We start from the raw sequence: 23,480 nt of genomic DNA, 5'->3' as shown, positions 1-23,480 counted from the left end.
TTATAAGATCACACCCTGTGAAGAGTCTCCACATAAAGGCCTCTCCACGTAAATACATAAAAGTCAGGAAAAAAATGAATTTTTTTTCTCTTAAACCTTCAATTAATTTGTACTTTATTTTTCAAAAAAGTAATCTTTCTCTTGTTTATTATAGAGTTTGATTTTCATTCAAAAGTAGATACGCCTTTCTTTTCCAAGTAAACTGTAAAGTTATTAAGCTTTTTTTTTTTTTTAAAGTAGGCTCTACTCCCAGCATGGAGCCCAACGCAGGGCTTGAACTCATGACCCCAAGATCAATACCTGAGCTGAGATCAAGAGTCGGACACTTAACTGACTGAGCCACCCAAGCACCCCAGAGCTTTTGTAAATTGTATAAAACTGAGCTGATCACATATTTATTGAGCAGTTACCAGGCATTGTGCTTAGAGTAAGGGATTCAGACATGACCACTGGCCTCATTGGTTTGGGCTCTGTAACAAGGGACACTCTAAGTGTTTATTAATGCTATGTGGATGGTCATCAAAAAGATTTAAAAAATACACTCACTACTTACTATGTAGTGGGACCTGTTTTAGATACTTTACAAATACTAACATTTATTTCTCATAACTCTAAGGTGTAGTAGTCATTACTTCCATGTTACAGATGGAGAAATTCAGGCATAGAAAGGTTAATATTAATTAAATTGGAAGAACAGAGCTAAGAATTGATTTCTTATCTCTAGTTATACATTTTCCTGTACTTCCCCCTCACTCCAACAAAACAAATTCTGATCTGTTAATTTCTTTCTGTGGCTTTAGGTACATTTGAAAATGCTAGTGTTCATTTATTATTATGACACCCCAAAACATAGTCTTTTTATAAAGTCTTTTATTTTGCTCACAAAGCTGCAGTTGGGGCAGGGCTTGGTGGGGCATTTTATCTTGGCTGCACTCAGCATTGGCTGATGTGATTCACCCAGGGGTTGGCGACTTTCAAGATGGCTCAATCGTATGACTGGCAAGTTGTGGTGACTGTAGTTTCCTCTAAGAGTGAGTGTCCCAACATATAGAAAATGGAAACTGCTGGTTTCTTAAGTCCTGGACCTGGAAATTGGCACAGTGTCACTTTTGCAGTGTTGTGTTGGGCAGGCAGTTACAGAGCCCAGATTCCAGGCGAGTGGGTGTGGACACACCTCTCCATGGGAGGTGTGCTGAAAGAATTTAGGGGCCGTGTTTTACAGCAGAGGCAAATGAACACCCCTCTGCTAATGAATAATTGGTACTCCAATGCCCTGTTTCAGTGATTGTTTCATAAATGAATACAGTGACTTCTCACTGTAAATAAAGGCCATTTTCTACCATCTCTCGGTACATACGTGCTTATAGAATAAAAAAGCTTCTACTTTTGGCTGGTAGTAAATTTGTTTTCCTTTGAATTTAATTTTTACTTTGCATTAAACTTTGAAAACAAATACTAGGATCTACCTTAGCCAGGGTATCTGTAGTATTTTTATATTGATGATTCTGAGCAAATGTGACAAAATGGGCTGGTTAATGATAGAAGTTTCTTGAGAAAATGTAGTATGTTGAGTTACAGTAGAAGATTTATAGTTCACTTTGACAGAGGGCTTTAAAAATTTACATGATTATCAGTTATTCTTAGGGTCTGCCTTTTATTTTTTTATTTTTTTATTTTTTATTTTTTTTTTTTAAGATTTTATTTATTTATTTGACAGAGAGAGACACAGCGAGAGAGGGAACACAAGCAGGGGGAGTGGGAGAGGGAGAAGCAGGCTTCCCGCTGAGGAGGGAGCCCGATGTGGGGCTCGATCCCAGGACCCTGGGATCATGACCTGAGCCGAAGGCAGACGCGTAACCACTGAGCCACCCAGGCGCCCCTAGGTTCTGCCTTTTAGTTCAGACCCTTGTAGTTTGAACTTGTTAAAGGTCAAGAATATTTTTAATTTTAGTTTTGATTTTAAGAATTACTTTTCAAATTAGAAAAGGAGAGAAGCCCTTAGGTAAGGCTGTAGCTCTGAGGGATAATTGAAAGAGTAGAGGAGCTTGGTTCTGGCTCCAGTTCAGCTATTAAGAAGCTGTGTGACTTTTAGGATGGCACTTAATCTCTCTAGACTTCAGTGTCATAAACTGTAATGAAAGAGGTTAGTCCTGGAAGTTCAGGAAGGTCCTAGTCTAGTTTTAAAACTGTTAACTTAAAATCAACAATCAGTGGAATTGTTGGAGGATTCTTTTTTTTTTTTTTAATTCTATAATTTTGGGGAGAAAACTGTTACTAAGGGTGAAACTTCGTTAGTACCTGTTACATATAAGATCTGTATTTCAGTGATGTCATGGTGAACTAGAAAGAATACAGAATTTAGAGTGAAACACAGGTTCTCAGACCTCTCTGCCACTTGCTAGCCCTGTGACTTCAGATGAATTATGCAGTGTTTTTTTATTGTTTTGTTTTTAGCCTCAGTTTCCTTATCTGTTTAAAAAAAATGATAAACTTGTGAGAAAGTAAATCCTAAAGTTTAAAAGAATTAAACCTGTAAAGTACCTAGCACCTGTTAAATACTCAAAAAATATTTTCTTCTCGGTCTCATGCTGCTGCCGCCCCCCCCCCCCCCCGATTCCCTTCTTTTTCCTTAAAAGAGGAGACCAACTAGAAAATCTCTTAAGCACTCTTCTCCTAAAAAGAATTTAGGTGGAGAGGATTTTAGTGAACTGTTACGCCATCTCAATTCTGTTATTGTTATGTTATTGAATGTAATTCTTTTTTTTTTTTTTAATTGAGTTCATTTATTGAGTCCTTACCATGTCTTGGAAACTGTATTTTATAATCTGTTTGTCTGTCTGTCTGTCTATCTATCTATTTGATGTAGTGTTCATGGTTCATTGTTTGCGTATAACACCCAGTGCTCCAATCAATACGTGCCCTCTTTAATACCCATCACCAGGCTAACCCATCCCCCCACACCCCACCCCTCTAGAACCCTCAGTTTGTTTCTCAGAGTCCACAGTCTCTCATGGTTCATCTCCCCCTCTTTGCCTCTTTGGTTAGATTTATTCCTAGGTATCTTATGGTTTTGGGTGCAATTGTAAATGGGATCGACTCCTTAATTTCTCTTTCTTCTGTCTTGTTGTTGGTGTATAGGAATGCCATTGATTTCTGTGCATTGATTTTATATCCTGCCACTTTACTGAATTCCTGTATGAGTTCTAGCAGTTTTGGGGTGGAGTCTTTTGGTTTTCCACATAAAGTATCATATCATCTGCAAAGAGTGAGAGTTTAACTTCTTCTTTGCCTTTTCAGTTGCCTTTTATTTCTTTTTGTTGTCTGATTGCTGTGGCTAGGACTTCTAATACTATGTTGAATAGCAGTGGTGATAGTGGACATCCCTGCCGTGTTCCTGACCTTAGGGGGAAAGCTCTCAGTTTTTCCCCATTGAGAATGATATTCGCTGTGGGTTTTTCATAGATGGCTTTTATGATACTGAGGTATGTATCCTCTATGCCTACACTCTGAAGAGTTTTAATCAAGAAAGGATGCTGTACTTTGTCAAATGCTTTTTCTGCATCTATTGAGAGGATCATATGGTTCTTGTTCTTTCTTTTATTAATGTATTGTATCACATTGATTGATTTGCAGATGTTGAACCAACCCTGTGGCCCAGGAATAAATCCCACTTGGTTGTGGTGAATAATCCTTTGAATGTACTGTTGGATCCTATTGGCTAGTATTTTGGTGAGAATTTTTGCATCCATGTTCATCAGGGATATTGGTCTGTAATTCTCCTTTTTGATGGGGTCTTTGTCTGATTTTGGGATCAAGGTAATGCTGGCCTCATAAATGAGTTTGGAAGTTTTCCTTCCATTTCTATTTTTTGGAATAGTTTCAGAAGAATAGGTATTAATTCTTCTTTAAATGTTTGGTAGAATTCCCCTAGGAAGCCATCTGGCCCTGGGCTCTTGTTTGTTGGGAGATTTTTGATTACTGCTTCAATTTCCTTAGTGGTTATGGGTCTGTTCAGGTTTTCTATTTCTTCCCGGTTCCGTTTTGGTAGTTTATACATCTCTAGGAATGAGTCCATTTCCTCCAGATTGTCTAATTTGCTGGTATATAGTTGCTCATAATGTGTTCTTATAATTGTTTGTATTTCTTTGGTGTTGGTTGTGATCTCTCCTCTTTCATTCATGATTTTATTTATTTGGGTCCTTTCTCTTTTCTTTTTGATAAGTCTGGCCAGGGGTTTATCAATCTTAATTAATTCTTTCAAAGAACCAGCTCCTAGTTTCGTTGATCTGTTCTACTGTTCTTTTGGTTTCTATTTCATTGATTTCTGCTCTGATCTTTATTATTTCTCTTCTCTTGCTGGGTTTAGGCTTTATTTGGTGTTCTTTCTCTAGCTCCTTTAGGTGTAGGGTTAGGTTGTATATTTGAGACCTTTCTTGTTTCTTGAGAAAGGCTTGTATTGCTATATACTTTCCTTTTAGGACCGCCTTTGCTGCATCCCAAAGATTTTGAACAGTGTGTTTTGATTTTCATTTGTTTCCATGAATTTTTTTAATTCTTTAATTTCCTGGTTGACCCATTCATTCTTTAGTAGGATGCTCTTTAGCCTCCATGTATTTGAGTTCTTTCCGACTTTCCTCTTGTGATTGAGTTCTACTTTCAAAGCATTGTGGTCTGAAAATATGCAGGGAATGATCCCAATCTTTTGGTACCGGTTGAGACCTGATTTGTGACCCAGGATGTGATCTATTCTGGAGAATGTTCCATGGGCACTAGAGAAGAATGTGTATTCTGTTGCTTTGGGATGGAATGTTCTGAATGTATCTGTGAGGTCCATCTGGTCCAGTGTGTCATTTAAAGTCTTTATTTCCTTGTTGATCTTTTGCTTAGATGATCTGTCCATGTCATTGAGGGAGGTGTTAAAGTCCCCTACCATTATTGTATTGTTGTCAATGTGTTTCTTTGCTTTTGTTATTAATTGGCTTATATAATTGGCTGCTCCCGTGTTAGGGCCATAGATATTTAAAATTATTAGATCTTCTTGGATAGACCCTTTAAGTATGATATAGTGTCCTTCCTCATCTCTTATTATAGTCTTTGGTTTAAAATCTAATTTGTCTGATAGAAGGATTGCCACCCCAGCTTTCTTTTGATGTCCATTAGTATGGTAAATGATTTTCCAACCCCTCACTTTCAATCTGGAGGTGTCTTTGCGTCTAAAATGAGTCTCTTGCAGACAGCATATCAATGGGTCTTGCTTTTTATCCAATCTGATACCCTTTGTCTTTTGTTTGGGGGCATTTAGCCCGTTTACATTCAGGGTAACTATGGAAAGATACGGATTCAGTGCCATTGTATTGCCTGTAAGGTGACTGTTACTGTATATTGTCTGTGTTCCTTTCTGGTCTATGTTACTTTTAGGCTCTCTCTGCTTAGAGGACCCCTTTCAATATTTCTTGTAGGGCTGGTTTGGTGTTTGCAAATTCTTTTAGTTTTTGTTTGTCCTGGAAGCTTTTTATTTCTCCTATTTTCAATGACAGCCTAGCTGGATATAGTATTCTTGGTTGCATATTTTTCTTGTTTAGTGCTCTGAATATATCATGCCAGTCCTTTCTGGCCTGCCAGGTTTCTGTGGATAGGTCTGTTGCCAATCTAATGGTTCTACTGTTGTAAGTTACAGGCCTCTTGTCCCGAGCTACTTTCAGGATTTTCTCTTTGTCTCTGACACTTGTAAGTTTTACTATTAGATGTCAGGGTGTTGACCTATTTTTATTGATTTTGAGGGGTGTTCTCTGTGCCTCCTGGATTTTGATGCCTGTTTCCTTCCCCAAATTAAGGAAGTCCTCTGCTATAATTTGCTCCAATATACCTTCTGCCCCTCTCTCTCTTTCTTCTTCTGGGATCCCAATTATTCTAATATTGTTTCGTCTTATGGTATCACCTATCTCTCGAATTCTGCCCTTGTGATCCAGTAGTTGTTTATCTCTCTTTTTCTCAGCTTCCTTATTCTCCATCATTTGGTCTTCTATATCACTAATTCGCTCTTCTGCCTCATTTATCCTAGCAGTTAGAGCCTCCATTTTTTACTGCACCTCATTAATAGGCTTTTTGATTTCGACGTGGTTAGATTTGAGTTCTTTTATTTCTCCAGGAAGCGTTCCTCTAGTATCTTCCATGCTTTTTTTCAAGCCCAGCTAGTGTCTTTATAATCGTCATTCTGAACTCTAGTTCCAACATCTTACTAATGTCTGTATTGATTAGGTCCCTGGCAGTTGGTACTGCCTCTTGTTCTTTTTTCTGAGGTGAGTTTTTCCGTCTTGTCATTTTGTCCAGAGGAGAATAGATGAATGAAAGGACAAAATGCTAATAGGGTAACAACGACCCCAGAAAAATACACACTAAACAAATCAGAAGAGACCCAAAACCGGGGTAAAAGAAAGGGAAGGAAAGAAAAAAGAAAAAGAAAAGGGTATGATCAGATATGATCAGACTGGTGAATAGATCAGTGCCACATACTAGATTTTGGGTGTATTTTGGTCTTTTAGAAGAAACTGCCTCCCAAAATTTTAAAGAAAGAAAAACTTATATATGTATAAAAGTAAGGGTAAATACGATGAAGGGATGGCATATGACTGTAAAGATGAAAATTATAAAAGATTTTATAAAAGGAATTGATAGGAAATTGGTTGAAAAAAGAAAGAAGAGAAATTTTTAAAAAAAGGGGGAGAGAATGTGATCGGGCAGGAGACTAGAACAAAGCCATACAGTAGAGATTTAGGGTATATTTTGGTCTGTTAGAAGAAACTGTATCCCAAAATTTTAAAGAGAGAACAACTTATATATACATACCAAAAATAAGGTTCACTACAAGATGAAGGGATAGAATATGACTCAAAAAATGAAAAAAAAGATTTTAAAAAAAGGGATTGATAAGATGTTGGTTGAAAAAGGGAAAAAGAAAAATTAAAAAATATATAGAAAAAAAAGAAAATTAAAAAAATTAACTTTGAAAGACTAAAGAATCATGGGGAAAAAAGCCATGAATTCTATGTGCTGTATTCCCCTAGTGCTGGAGTTCTGCCATTCTCATTGATCAATCTTGGCTGGCTGTTCTTGCTGATCTTCTGGGGGAGGGAACTGTTGCAGTGGTTCTCAAATGTCTTTGCCCCAGGAGGAATTGCACTGCCCTTGCCGGGGGCCGGGCTAAGTAATCTGCTCGGGTTTGCTCTCAGGAGCTTTTGTTCCCTGCAAACTTTCCCTACAGCTTTGGAGGATGAGCGTGGAAATGGTGGCCTCCCATTTTCCCCCTAGGAGCCGAGAACTTGGGGCCCCACTCTTCAGTGAGCCCCCAGAGAAAAGCAGTCAATCACTCCTGTCTCCCCGGTCTCCGGCCACACTCCGTGCTCACCCAGCCTGTGACCGAGCGTTTCCATCTCCGGCACACGACCCCGTTTGGAGTCTCCAAACCCAGCAGATCCCTGTGGTGCACTCCCGTGCCACTCCTCCGGGGGAGGAAGGGGAGTCTCCCTGGATCTGCCGCTTGTTGGGTCCCTGCTGGAAGAGCAGTGGCCCGACTGTGCCGCGGGTCACGGTTTATGGCAACCTCGAGCTGAGAGCCCGCTCCTCGGCTCCGTTTCTGCAGCCAGCTTCCCCGCTCCGATACCTGGGAGCTCTGCCGCACTCAGGCACCCCCCGTCTTTCTGTGGCCCCACGGGTCCTGAGACTACACTGTCCCAGCGAGGGTTCCACCCCCCCTCTTAGCCACTGGAGCGACGTCCCTCAGCGGAGCCGACTTCTAAAAGTTCCAATTTTGTGCTCTGCTGCTCTATCACTTGCCAGAAGCGGCTGACAGAGGCCCCCTCCCCCGCCATCTATCTTCCCGAATATCGCCTCAGATTTACTTCTCCGCACGTCCTACCTTCCAGAAAGTCATCGCTTTTCTGTTCAGAGAGTTGCTGCCGTATTTTTCTTCGATCTCCTGTTGCGTTGGTAGGTGTTCAGAATGGTTTGATCCCTATCTAGCTGAATTCCTGGGTCTAGATGAAATTTAGGTCTCCTACTCCTCCGCCATCTTGCTCCTCCTCCCGAATGTAATTCTTTTCATTAATCATCCCAAATTAATTTTTTTATTTTTTTATTTTTTTAAAAGATTTTATTTATTTGAGAGAGTGAGCAAGAAAGAGAGAGAGCACGAGTGGGGGGTGGGGGAGAAGGGGAGAAGCAGACTACCCAACGAGCAGGGAGCCTGATGTGGGACTCGATCCCAGGACGCTGGGATCATGACCTGAGCCGAAGGCAGGTGCTTAACTGACTGAGCCACCCAGGCGCTCCCCAAGTTAATTTTTATATATTTTATGTATAATTTAATCTGTGAATGTATCATTTTTTCATTTCCAAATGTATATATTTGATGACATAATTAATGTGTGATTGAATATGAAGAGTTAGTGGGAACAAGACTTACGAAGGCCAAAACGATTGTCAAAAAGTAGGAAAATGAATGACTAGAAATAGAGCCTGTGTGTGGGGCACATGTTGAAATTAGAGATAACCTTGAGTAGAAGAGACTCCCAGAACCTAAAATTTAGAATTGCAGTTGTTAAACATTACATCCTAAAACTTGATTTTCTGCAGTGCTTATTAACATTTGTCATCTTTAAAATTTATCTGTGCCATTCAGAGTTATCACTGTCTATTGCTGATAGAATCAGAAGGATACACTTAAATGCACCTCTGGCCTTCATCATATAAATTCAAGTGTAACTCGCATTGTATGTTTGAAAACTATAAAATCATTGCTGGTCAAGTGAGGAGGCGCTTTCATTTTTGAAAAGGCATAGCTTATACAGCTTTACAAGCCTTGCTTAGCATAAAGTTATGCCAGGTCTTGTGGGTTTTGCGGGTAGTAAATTGCAGGTGGTCTTTGAGAGAGAAATTAAAAATTAACTGGAATCATTGTTATTTGTTGTATCTACTAAAATGATGAAATACATTCGTATCTGTTAATGATGTTATTTAGAAGAATTATTCCTATTTATTTAAAAATGTTCTAATAAAATTTTTGTTGGAGAAGGTAACCTAAAAGAAAGCTGACTTGGCATGGTCAGTCAGGGTCAAGTGGTTGTGAGAGTCAGGAAAGTGAGGATGAGCCAGGCAATCCCTTGCCTGTATGTTTAGTAAGGAAAAAGTACATGTACCTGTAGGGTTTGGGAATGTGAGTTTCTGACTCCGATCGTAGTTACTAAAATTACCAATAATGTGTCTTCAGAAAAATCCCAAGAGCCTCAAATATGGTGATTTGGGGAAAGAGGAATGGTTGGGGGAGTTAGAGAACATTTTATTTTCCAAATATAAATCTTCTGACTCATGAACTTAATGGGAAGCACTTTCAGCTCACTCGCTAAGTACCATGAACACTACTACTGCTTTTGGAAAGCTTATTTTCAGAACTTCCATGAATTGAATCATCTCCATTAGTGTTTTAACAGACCTGCACATGTTTACTTGTTAGATTGAGCTCTACTGCATTGGATTTTTTAGAAAAAATCTTTAGCGTATAGACTTGGTTTGTCCTCTGGGGCTGTTCTTTTCTTACACTTGTTTGCCCTTTAGTCTTTGGGAGAAATAATTATAGAGAAACCTTGAGAGTCATTGTATTCTATCATATTTTTAACCCATTTTCTCTTCTTTCAGCTTTACTTTTAGAAGCCCAGTCAACACCATTTCAGGTCACACCTTCAACTATGGCAAATATTGTGAAAGGCCTGTACACTCTCAGACCAGGTAAACAGTCACCATTTCTTTTGGGGTTGGACTTGTTGATTTGGTTGTTTATGACAGCTCCAGCCTTATTCAAGAGGGCAGTGTTTGTCTATGTGTTTTTTTGAGGCCTGATGGTATTTGGATTTGTTACAGCCAAAAAAAATTGAGTAGATAGATAGTACACTCATCATTGTGAAATGTAAACTCAGGACTTACTTGGAAAACCGACTAGTTTAGGAAATACAAGAAATAATTTGTAGCAGATGTTTTGGATAAAATTGAATCTCATGTCCAGTATTCATTTCTGTCTTTTTTGTTGTGGAGTTTCTCCTTCACCTGCATCCCACACTGCAGATATGCATAGACATACACATCCACAACTCCCATCTTCTTAGGCCTACTTTGTAACTTGCAGGGAATCTAGAAGTGTTCGTAAAATTGCGGTCATTTCATAAGTGTATTGTGAGGAGAGAGATACTAAGAAAAGCAGAACCAAAAATCAAAGATCACTATATTCAAAGGCATGGTTTGTAAATTATCTTAATGTATCTATCTTAGAATAAAAAAGCCACTGTGAATTTAAAGGAATTCCAAGATGTTTTTGTATATATCTTTGTTTGTAAGCCAGAACCTCAAATTTGTCATACAGTTGTCTAGCAAATTTTTTAAAAGTCCATAGTAGATTGCAAAAGTTCTCAGGGTAGAACATTGTGCTACCGTCTAGAAACATAAGGGATGTTTTTTTGACAGTACTTTTTTTGTGGAATTCTTTTGTCATATAAGGGTTAAATGAAATAAAACATTATCTAAAGAGCTTAACATAGTACTTGATAATAAGCATGGCTAACATTAGCTGTTTTTATTACTATCCAGTTAGGTCCAGTAGTTATTTTAATTAACTGATGGCTTGATTGTTTGCTTAAATAATTTGAAAGATACGTCAGAATTTAGTTCGCTGAAATGGAAACCAATTAAAAACTGTGGCATTGTGGGTAGACTGTGATGTCAGAAATACCTTCTTTCCCAGGCTACTTTAAGCAGTTAAGGTCTTCTAGAATATCCAGATGTCATGTTAACTTAAATTTGCATTGGGTCTTACTCTAACTTCATAAACAAGTTTTTCTTAGCAATTACTTCTATAAAGTAGCAAAAATATTACATATGTCCAATACACTGATGTTTCTAGTTTCTCAGTTTTGTATTCATTTTACTAAATGTGATAAAAATGGCTCATGAATTTTTCTTTCAGTGCTAGGTTATGAATGATTTTTTTTTCTTTTATTTTGGAAGGCATCCAAATGTGGTATCAAACACATTTCTAAATTCTGTCTCCCAAGTAGGCAGCTTTATCAGCTTTGGCTTTTATCATAAATAACAAAATGGCAAAATAAAACTAATCATTAAGGGTAGAAAAACTCACAGATACATGTTTATCCAAATGCTGTTTTATCCAGGTTTGAGCTCTTGTAATAGGATTCATACTACTTGTGAGGAGAATTCTGTCTTTGAGAGTTGTTCTTTTGAAAAGGAGAATTTTATCAAAGACTAACCTTTTGCTGCACTAGGCATTTTCTGAGATACTATTAAAAATATTTTGACATTTACATGTCTTGCCAGTACCCATTCTGTTCCTGGTTTGTTGAAATAGTTTTATTCACCTGACCGATTAAGGTTAAAATATTTTAAAAGTTGAATTTTAAGTGTAAAAGTTGAGTCCACTGCACTGGTTCTCAAGTGCTAATCTTCATATGATGAAAGCATCTGAATCACCTGAGGAAGTTTTTTAAATTAAATTCCTGGACCCTAATCCTTGGAGATTCTTATGACTATTAGAATTTTTGGTATGTTTCCATCTGATCTTTAGGAAGCTTAGTTTAGGCACAGTGCCAACTCTTCTATCCTGCCCTTCTTCGTTTAATACACACACTTTTCTTTGATTTCTTCATCTTTATTTTAATGATTTCCTGGAGTTCCATAAAATGGCAGATCAGTTTGACTCCTGCCACCCCTCCCTGGTGGGTCAGTGGTTCTCCAGGGCACTGTATTGAGACTCTAAAGGTATATTTGAGTTGAGCTGGAAGGAGGGACACTGTTGAGAACATTTTGCCATGAGTTTATACAAGGGATGAGTGGATTGGCTGTGGTCTTGTTTTTTGTGGTACCTGTTTTTTTTGTTCTTGTTTTGTTTTGGTCATGTCTAACTTAACTATTCTCCTGTTGGACATTTTTTACTTACCATTGACCTAGCATCCAGCACTGCGCAGCATCAAACATGGCTTGTTTTTGTGTTTTGTTTTGTTTTGTTTTTAAGATTTTATTTATTTGACAGAGAGAGACACAGTGAGAGAGGGAACACAAGCAGGGGGAGTGGAAGAGGGAGAAGCAGGCTTCCCACTGAGCAGGGAGCCCGACACGGGGCTCAATCCCAGGACCCTGGGATCATGACCTGAGCCAAAGGCAGATGCTTAATGACTGAGCCACCCAGGTGCCCCTTGTTTTTTTTTTTAGATTTAGAATTATTTACTCAGATTACAGTTTTTAAAGTGTGAGCTCACTGGATTAAATACAGATTGACATTTTGTGGTTTTCGATCTATACAGCCAAGATGTTTTCCAAAGGGAAAATTTGAAAGGGCAGGATTAAAAGAATCTACCAGGGGTTTAACAGTGCTAAATTAAGACCAGCAACAAGGAAGGGGGAGTGCTAGTTTTAGCATGCCGTTGATACAGGTGGATGTTATTTATATTTAGTATTCACAGAATAAGGGGAAGAGAGTGTTTATCAGCAAAATGTAAAAATATCTGCTTTCTTTGTACTATAAATTCTTTTTAGAAAGGACATTTAATCTGTTCGTATATTCCTTATCAGAATGGGCTTGCACTAATTTTTTCCCCAGTTTAAGTTTGGTTTAATACATATATTCTTTCTGTGAACAAAAGAAAACTTTCCCTTTTTCATTTAATTTGTCTTTATGATTTCCTTAATGAATCTTTTCCTTCCCTCACAGAGTGGGTTCAGATGGCTCCAACTCTGTTTTCTAAATTTATTCCAAACATTCTCCCTCCGGCTGTGGAATCTGAACTTTCTGAATATGCTGCTGAAGATCAGAAACTTCAAAGAGAACTTATACAGAATGGTTTTACGAGGCAAGTTTTTTTTTTTTCCTTTTTGAGAAAATATGTCCATTTCCTTCGGCCAGTTTGGCTTGGCAAGGGAGGGAGGCCAGGGTTCTTAGAATGGGAAACAGCCATTGAGCAATCAAGGTGATGTTGCTGGGGGAGGGGGTTAGCTGCCTGTCTGTGGAAATGGTGAAGCTGGGATTTGATTTGATGGAAGCTGCCCTTCACTAAACATGGCTTTGGAAGAAAGGAGCTCTCACTGGGGAGACAGTGAGGCTGGGAGGCCTATAAGCGCTCTTCCAGTTGTGACCCTCTACATTGTTCTCCGCACTGGTGAGATGTTATGATTAGTTATAATGTAGTTTTATGAATGAACTAGCAAGTGGCTAGTTTATGACTAAACCAGTAAAATGGCTTTTCAGTTCTGGTTTTCTATTTTTACTTCTGCCCTAAATTCTACTTGTTTGTTCTTAAAAAGTAGGATATCTCTTTATATGTATCCAGAAAATTTGCCTTCCTTGGGTTTGATACATACATGTGGCTGATTTTTCTAAAATTTGCAATTCAGGATCTTAGCCGTATCCCAGAAAATCTTGCAAAGTGTGTATTTTCAACCGAAATAGATTATGGGAAAACACCTAGTTGCATCACCAAATGATTGAAGGGTGCAGTAAGGTAGCACTTTTATATATCTTCTCTTATTTGAATTCCTGACATTAAAGGGAGAAAGTTATGGAAGGTTAGACACCTAGGTTTCTCCCTGAGGTATAGTTGTGATCATAAATAGTAGGTTGAATATTGACTCGCTTATCTGACTAGGGCTGGGGATGGACATTCTCTTTTATAGGTTCTGAGGCCGAGCTACATCTCAGAATACCAGTCTTGACCAAGATTGTTTTTACTGTCTCTAGTCTCAGCACAGATTAGGAAAGAAAGCAGAAAATCTGTTCTTTGCAGCCTCATGCATTGGTATTTATTCCCCTTTTGTCCTGGTGCCATCTGTATTCCTGTGGACGTGGGGGCACTGACTCATCCACTGGTCATTTGCCCACTCACTGGCAGCTCACATGGGAAAGGCTCATGGAAGCTGTGTAGGTAGGTCTGGTAGACCTGACTTTCTTGGGTCAAGTTAAGGGAAGGCAAGGCCATAGAAAATGCTGGAATGTAGGCAGCTGATTTTCCTCCCTGAAGTCCGGTGGTCAGATGTTTTCTGACATTAATTACAATATTTCTAATAGCGGTATTATTTTCATATACAGAATGAGCCTGTTTAATGCTATAGTAATTTTACTTATTCATTTTTAAGGAGCTATTATATTCATGTGGTTCAAAAGTCAAGATGTTACAGAAAGTACACATTGAGAAGTTTTGCTCCTAGTTGTTTCCCCATCTATTCCTACCCCTTTAGGTGACCATTTTATTAGTTCCTTATGATTCCTTTCAGTGCTTCTTTTAATATACAGATACAAGCAAACACAAACACAATATATGAGTTTTTTTACTTTTTCTCCTTTCTTACCCATTCTGTTGTGTAGATAGAACTTGTTTAACCAGTCCCCTGTGGATGGCAATTGGAATGATTTCCAGTCTTGCTGTGATAGAGAATGCTGTGATGAATACCCTTGTACATGCATAATTGTGTACCTGTTGCAGGTATATATGGAGGGTAAATTCCGATAAGTGGGATTGTTGGGTCAAGAGTCAATCAGTTGTAACTTTGATTAATATCGCCCAATTGCCCTTCATGGGGGATTGTGCCATTTTGCATATCCACCAGCACAGTTTGAAAAGTTCCTCTTCTTCATGGCCGTGCTCATAGAGTATATTGTTAGGCTTTGGGATTTTCACTGGTCTGGCAGGTGAAAAATAATTACTCAGAAAAATTGTTTTTTTTTTTTTTTTTAAAGATTTTATTTATTTATTTGACAGAGAGAGAGAGAGCAAGAGCAGGAACACAAGCAGGGGGAGTGGGAGAGGGAGTAGCAGGCTTCCCGCCGAGCAGGGAGCCCGATGTGGGACTTGATCCCAGGACTCTGGGATCATGACCTGAGCCGAAGGCAGACGCTTAACGACTGAGCCACCCAGGCGCCCCAGAAAAATTGTTTTAATTTGCATTTCTCTTACTAAGAGTGAGGCTGAGAATATTACCAGGTTTGTATTTCTTTTCCTGTAAATGGCCTGTTTATGCCTTTTGCTCACTTTTCTATTTGTTAGCCTTTCTTCCTTGAATTCTAGGAGCTCTTTCTATGTTGAAGAGATTGATTTTCTGCCCAAGATAAGTCAGTTGATTTTTGCAGTTTGTGACTTTGCTTATGGTGGTTTTTTGTTTTATTTTAAGTCATGCAGAAGTTTTTTATTTTTGTGTAACTTTATCAGGTTTTTTCTTTATGGCTTACGGGTTTTGAATTACAGTTAAAAGTTTTTTCTTAAATTAAGTAAATGCAAAATAATCTGAGTCTGCCTTTTATGGTTTTCTCTAGGCTTACCATAATATTGAAGTCTTTTATGCTTTGATTCATGTTTTTATTTGAATGTTTGCTTTTAATTTTAGAGGTGAGTTTATTGATACCTTTAAAAAATAAACAAGCTTCTGAAAACTTTTATTTCTATGAAGCAATGTATTAAGATAGCCCTTGTGGATTTCTCTGAACACCTTGAACTCACCTTTCACAACAGTGTGTAGAAATATGTAAACATATCCAGAGATATTTTCCTAACCCTAATTTTGGAACTGAAAGAAGATACCAGGGTGCAGGGCTGCATTTAAACGTTAGTATTCCAAGAGGTGATACAATTAAACTGTTTTGTTGTACAAGCCAAATTGGGCCATTTCTAGAATTAACAACATATTATACATAAATATGAGAATTAAAGTCTGCCTTACAAATTATTCTGGTGGGTACTTTGCACATTGTAGGTCCTGCCTAACCTGCATTCTCGGACTTCCTGCAGTCCACGGCTGAGCTGGCCCAGACCCGTCGGAAAGGATGTGCATCCGTCATATACTTAGCAGCTGAGAGAAAGTCTGCCTATGCTTCCAGCTCTTGTGTATGGGCCTTCCACATTCTGCCCTGGCAGACCTCATGCTGCCTTTGATCATTATTTGACTAGGATTGTTTTGGAAGAAATGGTGTCCAGTGGTGCAGAAAACCTTGAGAATATAGTACAGGCTATCCAGCAAGAATTCTGTTACTGGCTGTTCCGATTGAGCAGTCATTTTATGGTTTATGCCTAACCAGTCACATGATTCCTGTTCAGCTTTGCAAACTATTTTTTCATTTAGGACTGTGTTTTGTTTACGTGGTATGGTCCTGAAAGGCAGCACCCAGCTTTGATGTAGATGGCACAGAATGTCTTCAAAGTGTTTTGAAATGTTGTGAATGTTGTCAAATATATCCTCAATTATAGTTAATGGGTATTGCTCATTTGAGCTGGAGTTTATGTGCAGCATCTTTAGATACATGGAAATACACTTGTTTGTAAGCTAGAATTAACATATAAGCTAAGAGCAACATTTTGTTTTTATCAGTTATCTGTGTAATTGAATTGATTATTGGAGGGAGGGGGAGGGCAGGTTGGTGTCTGAGATTACATTATGGAGGGAAGCTTGTTTGGGAACTTCTAACGTGCATGCCCTCAGATGGAACATTCTCTTTCAAACCAGCCTATTGGGCCTCTTCAAAGCTTGTACCAAATAGCTTTTAAAGGCAAGTACTTTGCAGAGTAATTGTTACTTGGATTTCTGGAACAAAATGGTACCTTGTAGGGGTATTGTTGATTTTTTAGCTGAGAGGGCACTCTAAAATTGGCACTTCTTCATTTAGTAACAGGGGTCTGGTTTTGAGGGCAGCCATAGCTTTCCAGATGTGGGGCATTAGGTGGTATCTTTGGCAGCCTCTTGCGTAGATCACATCTACATTCTCTCTCTGCCTTCTGTTGTTTTCATATCTATATTTTTCTCCTATTATTTTTGCACGTTCAGTTTTTATTTAACCTTTCAGGGCTGGGAATGAAGGTTATCTATAGAAGTTGAGGTTCTGGATATAAAATTCTATGTCTTCCTTTTCAGCATTAACTTACTTGTTTCAGAATATTTGATGAATGTTACTGTGATGGTACTCATGTAAGGTAATACATAAGTGTAAATAATAATATAAGATACCAACTGGCTTTGTAGGCATAGTGTTAACAGGAGGTATTTAAAAAGGGCATTAGGACACAGGTGTTAGGAGCTCTGTAGGCTGTCTAAGGCTGGTTCATGCTAAATGTGGTGCATGTTTTTCTCTAAATGCCCAACCTAGAGAAGAACCCTTTGGAGGCCATTTGGCATCTTCTCTTCCTGCCTGGTCATTGAGACGCCTCACCTCGCCCAGTAAGAGGTTTCTGTCCTGGTCTTAAGCACAGCCAGAGAAAGGGAGAGGGAAGCTGCTAATCTAGAAGATCACTCTGAAGCATGAAATAATTACTTGGGCTAGCATCTTCATAGTCTGTCTCTAGAGGCCATTTATCAATTATTCACTGATTTGTTAATTCAGCAAATATTTATTTTCTGCTAGACACTGTTCTAGGTACTGGGTAAACAAGTTCCTGTTTTTATGGAGCTTATGCTCTAATGTTGGGAGATAAACAACAAACGTGTAAGCAAATTATTTCAAATAATAAAAAGTGCTGTGAAGAAACTGAGACAGAGCGTGGGATAAAGAGGGAGTGAATGACAGGGCATGTGTGAAGGGCTGGTCCAGCTAACTGGAGATGACATGCCTTCCGAGGGGGAGACATTCCAGTGAGGACGTACACAGGTGATAAGGAGACAGCCACATGGCTAACTGGTGGCAGGCGTGCTGCAGGCAGAGAAGATGGGAGGTCTGAAAGTGCTAGCATGTGCCAGGGAAGAAGGAAAGCCAGCATGGCTGACGTACAGTGAACAGAGGTAGAAGATGAGGGTGGGGAGGTAGGCAAGAGCCATGTCTCATAGGACTGGGAAATGAATTTGAATTGATTCTTAACTGTGATGGAAAGCCACTGAAGGGCTTTAATCAGAGGCATGAAATAATTTAATTTATGCTTTTACGTAAGATTGCTCTGGCTCTGGTCTGGACTAATAATAAGACTCTTGGAGATTGCGTGGGGAAGAGATAATAGTGGCGTGGGTTGGGAGTGTAGCCAGGGAGTTGATGGGAAGTGTTTGATTTTGGATTATGTTTTGCTACAGAGTGCTCTGGAGTGAGAGGAAGAAAGAAATCAAGAATGAGCTAGGATTTTGGTCTGAGTAATTGGGTGGCTAGTAGTACCATTTATTGAGGAAGACTGGAGAAGGAGTGGGGATGGAGTGGAGTCACTGGTCATGGTAAACTGGCAGTATTTATCAATCTTCCAAGTGACAGTGGTGATTAGACAGTTGGGACCTACAAGTCTGAAGTGTAGGGAAGAAATGAGAGCTAGAGACAGAAATCTGGAAGTCATTGGCATATGGATAGTATTTCAAGTCACAGGCTGGTATGATTGCCATCTTAGACTAAGCGGAATATATACATGGAGAGGAAACAGTGGCCAGGGACGGTGTTGGGTGGAGCCAAAACTGTTTCGGGAAAGAGGAGATGAACGGTGTAGATGCTACTAAGGGACCGAGCAAGAAAAAGCTAGCAAATCCATTGTTATTACTCATTACTCGAGCATTTTAGTTATTTGTATGGATTATTGTCCGAGAAACCAGAGAGACAAAACTAGGATTTGCAGGCAGCACAGGACCTAATCAGGACCTCCGTTTCCTTATCTGTAAAGTGGAACTAGAACTTCTACAGGTGTTGAAGATGAACTGCTTAATATACGTGAAGGTTCGTGTTCTCCCACCTGCGGGAAGGGCATTCGTATACATTAAGATTCTGAGATTTTTCAAAGCCTTAAGCAGTGTTTGGTCTTATAATAAGGCTTTTTGGGGGAGGGGCGCCTGGGTGGCTCAGTCGGTTGAGCATCTGACTCTTGATCTCAGGGTCATGAATTCAAGCCCCATGTTGGGCTCCACACTGGGGTGGAGCCTACTTAAAAAGAGGGGGGCGTCTGGGGGGAACATTTTGGATTCATATCTGAAATTTGTCCTAGTATATGCCAGGTCACTAGGGATGTTGGTAGCAGAATTCAGGTTTATCTTCAAAGACATTTTTAGTCTGAACCTGTTTCTAGAACCCAGTGTAAGCCATTTTTATAGATAACCCTTCCTTCATTTAATAGCTTTCTACATTTAAAAGGCAGCACCTTTTAGCTAAGAATATTCATGTTATATATGACTGGACTACTGTTTAAGTTTAGTGTCTGTTTTAAGATAGGTTGTTAGAATTGAAATACCTGCTCTACTTCTGTTATCAGTTCTGTTCTTTCATTTCTTCTGTTTTGGTATATGAAGATGTCCGAGTGTTCTGTTGATTCCTTCTTTTCTTATCCCCAGAGGTGACCAGTCCCGGAAAAGAGCTGGGGATGAGTTGGCTTATAGTAAGTAATGATGTTCCTTACCATTTCTGATGGTTTTGTTATGTCAGGCAGCTCCTGGTGGGGACCGTGCGGTGAGTATAATGAAATCCATAGTGTTCTTGATGGTGGCCTCACGAGGCATTCTGTGTCATTGATGCCAGACTGTTCTGCGAGCTGTGGCAGCGCTGGAGTCTAGTTGGTGGCAGTGGTTTTCAGCAGCTGTCAGGAGCCTCCCAGATTCTGGAGTCTCTACTAAAAATGGGATGATGACATAGTTCCTGATGACACAGCCCCTTTCACTTCAGTCAGCTCTTTTTTTTTTTTTTTTAAATCTCCTTTTGGGGATTGAGAGAGGGGTGAGAAATACGTAATAAATAAACAGAATCTTACCATTATCAAATGCTGTCTGCTATTCATACTTTTTCCCGTTGCAATGTTTTTTTTTCCAGACAGCTCATCAGCATGTGCAAGTTCCAGAGGGTACAGATAGTGAATGTATTGAATGTACTTTCCTTCCCGAAAAGAGGACACACTGGAGCTGCAGAGACTGTATTCGGAGCACAGCGGGGGGGGGCCTGCAGACACTCAGGAGCTCTGTCACAAAGTTGTTCTTGGAAGAGGATATTGGACTTCTTACTTTGGTTTGTAATTTTAAAAAACAAAAAAACTAACAAAAAAAAGTCAGTTGCTGCTAGACTTGGGGATGATTTTGAAATGGGACAATCTTTTAATGAGTTTATCTACAGATTCCATGAGGAACAAACGTCTTGAAAAGTGACCATTGCTAAGGGAAATCCAGCAGCCAACATCAGCAGCTTCCTCCAAAAATACAAGAGTAGAAGAATCTTTTTTTTTTTTTTTTTAATTTTAAAGCACTTGTTTTGTTCATTTGTGGACTTGGCACTTCAGCATATTGGCTTTACACATCAGGATCTCTTTTGCTTTAAAATCAAGCAGATCATTACAATACAGTGTTTTTCACCCATTACCAAAACAAACCCCTTTTAAAAGAGTTGGTCTTTGTTTAGCATTAGAGAGTCTTGTTAAAGGAAAATGCTAACTTGGCTTCTGCTATAACTTTTCCCCTCACCAGTTCACAACTTTTTTCTACTGTGTGCCTTGAGCTTTGTGCACTTTGCAACTCTGTGACCATGATGTTCAACTCACAAATGCTTCCTGAGAAAGTTGATGGTATCACAGACGAACCCAGTAAGTTGTCAGGTGTGACTTTGTAGCAGGATGCTAAGTAAGTGGGAAAACAGAAGTGTGTTGCTCATTGGTCAGATCTCCCCCTGCCTCACCGTGGCATATTCATATTAATGTTGGGGACCAACTCTTGTAGAACATATCCATTCCCTCTGTTACTTCACATGATTTCACCAGCTGCTGGAGTATTGGCATGATGCTAGTGTAGGGGTGGGCTGTACTTTAGCACTAAGCTCCCTTTTTAGTATTGTGGAGAAATTTCCAGTGGTAACAGCTAGTTACTGTGATGCTCTAGGAAGCAGATATGGTTATTAAATCCAAATATAATAATTGGTGTGGGCTTCCGGATCCATTTCATTTTAAATGGGTGAGTAGGTACTTTTTAAAAAAAAAGTCTGCAGTTTGCATCTTTTATAGCATTATATTCAAGTATAATAGAGAAGTAGCACTGCTGTTTCAAGCTTCCTTCCACCTGTGACACAGCTATATTTTGTTTTTTTCCTGCACCCACAGTGCTGTTTAGTTTCTTACAAAAGAGTCCAAAGCTTATTCTAGTTGTTTTTGGAAGGCAAAGAAAAATAGATGTGGCAGGTGAAAATATTTTTCTTCTCAATTTTGCTTGACTCTAAATTGAGCATATGCTTGATTCTGTTTGGCTATGTCACACTAATATTTACCTCTTCAGAGAACTTGGGGCAAAACAAGGTGTATCAGGGATAGTGTCACACTTCTGATTGTCAGGTTTCTCATATAGTTGCCTCTGCCAATTCAGTTTGTCTTTTTTCAGGAGCAGGCTGGATGGGAGGGTTTGAAGTGTGATGATAGGAGCAAGGAAGTCATCTAATAGAAGTCCTCTATTTGTAAAATTATTGTTCTGAGAAGTAAATGTAAAGGGTGTCAGATTTATTTTTTAAGTACTTAACCAGAGTTGTGGATTTTGCAGAGGACTTTGAATTGGACTTGTTTAACTCTGTGAGCATCTTAGATTGTACTGATAAACACTGAATTACTGTAAGAATATATACAGGCTCTCACTGTGCCCTGTGCAGGTTGATTTGCTACCCCAGTAACATTGTGGTGTCAAGGAAGAATTGCATTCCATCGTGAAGTCCAAATTTTACTCCTTGCCATGGAGTGCTCGCTACGGGCTTATAAATAACACCTGCGACTAACGTCTCTCCTGAGTGGTTTTAATAATACTTCTGAAAGGAATAAAATTGGGATGATTCTTTAAATGTGGATGAATTCTTCATTATCCTAATAATGTGCCCAAATGCTTTTTCTGGGAGAGTATTCTTTGGCCAACAATGGAACTTTCTCTATAAAAGCATTGTATTAAGATGTGAACTGGCATTAAAATCTTCTGAAGCTTTTGCATTATTAAGTTAATGGAGAAAGATTTTATATTGTCTTCTTTTTATTATTATTATGTATGTGTTAACAAAAAGTGGGCCAAGTTTGCAAAATTTAGTTTCTCTGAATATTTGTGCAGCGACTGCAGCTCGCAGTGGGCCAGGGCTTGGTACTGCAAAGCCGGGAGTGGGAGGCACTACAGAAATCGTACATGCGTCCTCCTAGTGCATGTGACTTGCTGTTACTCACCTTGGCCCCTGGAGGTACGTTGCAGGATGAAAAACCTATTTCATTATTTTAAGTAGAAATTGACCTTGCTTATTTAATTGGGTTTAACAAAATTCTTGGTTTGCAACATGAGAGGAAATAAGATTTGCCCTCCATTTTGTATTGACTAAGCCCGGTCTGCCAGAAAGTATTTTCTTCTCATGTTTACTTGTATTCTTCTTGCCAGTACAGTATCTAGTTTTTCCAGCCCAGTTAAATCCTAGCTTTTGTGGGGCCCAAATCACGGAGGACAGAAAATTATACACTGATTGTCTCATTAGGCTACATGTAGTTGATCCGGCGAGCCCGACTGGTGTGTATGTGCAGCCCGAAGCTAGACTCCCCAAAAGAAAGGCAGCTCGGTCACCTTGGAACAATGACCCGTCAGAGTAAATGACGATGGTTTTGAGAGACGGTACTTCCTTTAAAAGTTGGCCTTGTGCTTCAGTAACGGTGTCCTCTCCTGGTCTCTGTTATCACAGCTGCACCCTACCCTGACAGGAGCTACTGCTTTGTTTTCTGTGGGGCGGAAGGCAAAACTTCATAGAGTGTGACTCTTAATCTAGTAGTTCTTAGGTAGATTTAGAAGAAACACAAACCTGGATGCATGAGTTGTGCATTATTAAATTTTGTGGGAAAGTTATTTTTTTTTTCCTGTCCCTATTATAAGTTTGAGGCAGTTCCTCTCCCTTTCTTTGGGGTATAGGATGGAAACTGAGTGGTAAGTGAGACATCAGGAGAATGGGCGCCCGTGGCGTTGCTGTGCGCGTCTCCAGTGCCCCAGCCACATAAGCCACACTCCCCTGGAGTGCAGACGCCGTGGCTGCAGACGCCGTGCTTTCTGTCGGGTTGCAAATTTGCACACATGAAGAATTCCTCAGGAAGAGTTTGCACCATCGCCTTGCAATATTCGTTACTGACCGAACAAGGGACTTGAACGTTTTTCAGCACAAAAGGAGAGCTTCAGAGTGGTGGTCTGTGCACACGTACTAGCAAAGGTCATGGTGATCTAGCAAACACGATTGGTTTCTGCAGCATAAAGTGAGCAGGAGCACTTGTATCCTAGTATTTAAATAAGCCTGTTTAATCTCCAGAGTAGCACTTCCAGATTTTGTCTTCTTTTCTTATTGAGACTGGCTATATTTTCTTCTGTGTTTTTTCTGTTTTATGGCAGTTAATTATTTCCATGATTATTATAGAGGCATTGCCCTTGAGCTAAAATTCAGTTGTTTAATAAGCAGCTATTATTAAAAATAATTGAACATTGTTTTATGAATATACACTAATCTGAGATACTAAAAAGTTCTAAAA

The 23,480-nt window shown here is 39.3% G+C and overlaps 1 protein-coding gene across 1 annotated transcript in view; it reads left to right on the top strand.

Annotated features, from left to right (window-relative positions):
- Positions 1 to 21,938, top strand: part of CACUL1 (CDK2 associated cullin domain 1) — a 77,667-nt gene extending 55,729 nt beyond the window's left edge. The window contains exons 6-9 of the mRNA XM_032422995.1: positions 9,691 to 9,780; positions 12,767 to 12,905; positions 19,321 to 19,364; positions 19,793 to 21,938. Of these exons, the coding sequence (XP_032278886.1) occupies positions 9,691 to 9,780; positions 12,767 to 12,905; positions 19,321 to 19,364; positions 19,793 to 19,833 (314 nt within the window). The 3' untranslated portion in view covers positions 19,834 to 21,938. The remainder of the gene's footprint in view (positions 1 to 9,690; positions 9,781 to 12,766; positions 12,906 to 19,320; positions 19,365 to 19,792) is intronic.
- Positions 21,939 to 23,480: the final 1,542 nt, after the last annotated feature.

The sequence above is a fragment of the Phoca vitulina genome, unplaced genomic scaffold (assembly GCF_004348235.1).
Source record: "Phoca vitulina isolate PV1807 unplaced genomic scaffold, GSC_HSeal_1.0 scaffold28, whole genome shotgun sequence".
Lineage (NCBI taxonomy): Eukaryota > Metazoa > Chordata > Mammalia > Carnivora > Phocidae > Phoca > Phoca vitulina.
This window is presented reverse-complemented; position numbering and strand designations above follow the sequence as displayed.